Here is a 3,787-nt window from a genome sequence, read left to right as displayed (position 1 = left end):
CCACTGTTTGTTTGTTTGTTATAAAGTGTGTCTGTTTTGTTTAGTCTGTGTGTGGTATACGTGAGTGCGTAAGTGTGTGTCTGACTGTATGTGTTTCTGTGTGTGTGTGTGTGTGTGTGTGTGTGTGTGTGTGTGTGTGTGTGTGTGTGTGTGTGTGTGTGTGTGTGTGTGTGTGTGTGTGTGTGTGTGTGTGTGTGTGTGTGTGTGTGTGTGTGTGTGTGTGCGTGTGTGTGTGTCAGTCTGAGCGGTGTTAACTGGGTGTGGCTGTCTGTGCCAGAGGTGGGTGTTTACTTTTCAGGGCTTTTAGTTTAGTGTTTGTGTAGCACAGACAGGATGTGCAGAGGTTGTCAGCATGGTTCATGAGATGAAAGAACGCGGGTGGGGGTGGGGGGGGGGGTAGTCGAGCCGGTCAGATAGCAGGCTGTCTACCTGAAAGAATCCGAGCCTGCTGCCTCCACCTCCACCTCTACATACATTCCAAGTGTGCTGCACAGTGCCACAAGGAAACACCTCTCACCACCTTAGTGCTTTGACATCCTTTTTCCTAGACACTCAACACCCAAACAAAGCTGGGCATAGCTGAGCACTGATATGGCCAAGTGTTCACCGACAACTGGAATCACAAGCCAAAAACCCGAAGGTTAAAGGTGTTTGTGTTTATACTTCACTTTCACAGGTATCATTTGATATGTGTGGACGACACCCTATTAGGCACCCTATAAGGGAAATCCATTAGCAATTGATCAAAGCATGAAGAGACTTGTAGACTTGTAGACTTGGAATGGACTCAACCCCTTTACTGGTGCCAAACATATTAGTTACAGAATGTAATAACAATGTCCTAAACTTAATTTTGACAGCAATTTCAGAAATGCTGTTTGGCTGGTTTATATCGTTTTGTTTTGTATCGCCAAGCTACTTCCATGGAGTATCATTGTCAAAACAAGTAAACTCACAGACAGGGTCAGTGTCCTGAGGCTGACAGTCTAGTCCAGCTACAAGACCACCAACTGTGATGTAACATTGAGAGTTTTAGCACTGAAACAATTTGCATAGAAGGCCTAGTGCATGTTTTGCACGACAATGAGTGACAACTACATACATACATATGTCATATCTTAATTTGATCACTCTGTTGTTGCTGCGAATCTTCCTGCGCTAAATGAAAATACCATCAAATAAAAGTTGGCATTATGTCCTGTCACATCATATGAAACATTTGATCTCAAATCCAAAATACTCAAATTTTTTATTCTTAGCTTCACTGTCCAAATACATATGTAGGTGTGTGTATATGACAAGGGATGCAGGTGTGTGAACAACAAATCAGCACGCATATTTTTTGTCACACAAAAAAGGGAAAGAGTTAATAGGTTTGTGAATTATTTTATTCAATGGCTTTACTTGCTACGGGTATTTAGTACCAGGAGTCCATGATACGCCTCATGCTCATGAACCTCATACCACTCATGCCGCCCATGGCTCCCATTCCCATGCCCATGCTGAAGTTGCTGTACTCTCCAGGCCTCATGTACATCATCCTGCCTCTGAAGTGGGGCTGCTCATACATCAGCCAGTGGCCTTCCATCACGTTGCAGGACTGGCATTTGGACATGCGGTAATGATCCATGATGTTGTCACAGTCGTCCATCATCTCGTGCATCTCACCTCCGAAGTTCTCTCTCTCGTAGATCCTCATCCTGTAGTTTCCTCTGTGCTGTTGGGATAAAAGTACAGCTTTCATTGATGAGATAATTATTTAGAACATTGTTTAATATGAGAGTGTGACCATTAAAATATGTTTTACCTTCAATGACAAGATGTGACTATTTTAAGCTGAAATATTTTCAACCTACCATGGCGATCATGCGGCAGGACTTGATGCAGTCACTCATTCCAAAGTGCTGCATGTAGTCAGCGTACTCGCCCCTCCTCATGAAGTACTGGTTTCCCATGTAGTTGTTGCGGTTGTACAGCATCCAACAGCCACTCTCAACCCTGAAGGAGTGGCACCTGCTCAGGTAGGAGCTCATGTCACTGCAGTCACTGCTGCACTCATATGAACGACCCTGGAAGTGCCTGTCCTCGTAGAAGACGATCTGATTATGAATTAAATAATTGTATGAAAGAAACATTTTAGAGAAATTTGGGATAGTCTACTATTCAGTCACAATGGAAACCAGGATATTGGGATGAGTCAAACATTAATGTTTTAGTTTGTGGTGCTAGAGCACTAGAGCCCTTTTGTATACCAATCTAGAAAAATGTTGGTATGTATTTTCAAAACTTTCCCAGTGCTTACCTTGGCCCTGTTCATGTTGGTGGTGGACATGTTTGCTAACTGTGCTGCTGGTTGCTGCTCCTGAACTGACTTCCTACCTGGTTTAACCCTTTCTTTTATACCAGACCAAACCCAAAGAATCGCTAGCTCCATTGTTCTAACCCCTGACCCAGCAACATGCTATAGAGGCCTATTGAGGCCACTGAGGTTACGTCCACCTTTCCAGAAAGGCAGCTTTTCAATTGGTTGTTTATCTTACAAAGTAACATAAAGCCTTTTGAGAGTTTACTCTCAAATTTCTCTCAAATTTGAAAGTTCTTCATACATAAGTTTTCAAATCTTACTTGAAAGATAACTTTTATTGACTAGAAAATGACATTTCCTGAAGTAAATTTGTGTGCTTGAAAGTCTTGAAGTATTTATGGTTGTGAAATAGTAGTATAGTGGTAGTGGTAGCAACAGCCGTAGTAATGGTAGCAATAGTATTGGTAGTAATTGGATTTTCATAGGCTATGGGTTAGTTATAGTTACCTATTTTGGGGTGGTTTGTTGGTTTGGAGTTATTTTAGTGGATTATAGTGGGCTAGTATAGTAAGATAGAGTGAGTACTATAGCATCATTAGGCTTATTATGTGTTTTTAAGCTCTCAATGGTCTTTAGTTTGAACATTCTGAAAGTTTTGTGGTGGTGATTTCAGTTTAGAATGTTGAACCCTGCATTCTGCCTTTAAAATGAAATGGGATATAACAAGCTTTATAGTTTATGAAGTATGAATGGTCGCAACTAACTGTGTTGATTCAGTCCGCACATGTCCACATTGGGTGTGTGTTTAAAATGATTATAGTTCAAAAAGTACATGTGGTATAAACAATTGTTTGAAAAGCAATCTAAGTTGAGTCAGTCTGCACATGTCAACTTTGGGTTGGTGTTTGTAGCTGAAACAGTTCAAGAGCAGTGGCAAATCCACATTTTACGTTAAAGCTTTTATGCCAATTTCAAACAGTTATGTTCAAAAAGTATACATAGTATCAAAAAGCTGTATACAAGCACACCATTCCAGACCATCTGCACGTTTTATAATAATAATAATAAGTACGTCGGATGTAATAAGTATGTAAGAATAATAAGTATGTCGGATGTTCGAAGTTGTTCTGGCTTTCAGCAAGCACATCCAATGATTTGACATGTTAGCACAAACAGATCTGGGACCAGGCTATTAGTGCGCTGAGAATAAAAACATACTGGTTATTAATCATTATAGTGTAGCCTACATTCCATGGATGGGATGGATATGCTCTTTTTGAGCAATTCAATTATCTATTTGATAATAGAATATAGAGGACTCAAATCTAAAAAGTTGTGATGATGTATTCTTGAATCATGCGGAAATGTTCCCAATTACTTTATTTGGAACAATTTATGTGTGCGCTTTGTACACCAACATTTGTTGGCTAATTGTTGAAAAGGGCTATACACTTGTTTTTCTGTTATGTATTTGCAGCAAGT

At 40.3% G+C, this 3,787-nt stretch overlaps 1 protein-coding gene across 1 annotated transcript; it reads right to left on the bottom strand.

Moving 5' to 3' along the window:
- Positions 1-1,370: 1,370 nt before the first annotated feature.
- On the bottom strand, positions 1,371-2,402 carry LOC139567619 (gamma-crystallin M2-like). The gene is made up of 3 exons (XM_071388989.1): positions 2,303-2,402; positions 1,857-2,099; positions 1,371-1,717 (listed from the first exon to the last, which is right to left on the bottom strand). Exons 1-3 carry the CDS (start codon positions 2,330-2,332, stop codon positions 1,418-1,420), a joined length of 573 nt encoding a protein of 190 aa, XP_071245090.1. The 5' UTR covers positions 2,333-2,402; the 3' UTR covers positions 1,371-1,417.
- Between the last annotated feature and the right edge of the window lie 1,385 nt (positions 2,403-3,787).

This window comes from Salvelinus alpinus, chromosome 2 (assembly GCF_045679555.1).
Source record: "Salvelinus alpinus chromosome 2, SLU_Salpinus.1, whole genome shotgun sequence".
Taxonomy (NCBI): domain Eukaryota; kingdom Metazoa; phylum Chordata; class Actinopteri; order Salmoniformes; family Salmonidae; genus Salvelinus; species Salvelinus alpinus.
Note: the sequence above shows the minus strand (reverse complement) of the source record. Positions and strands in the feature narration are given on the sequence as shown.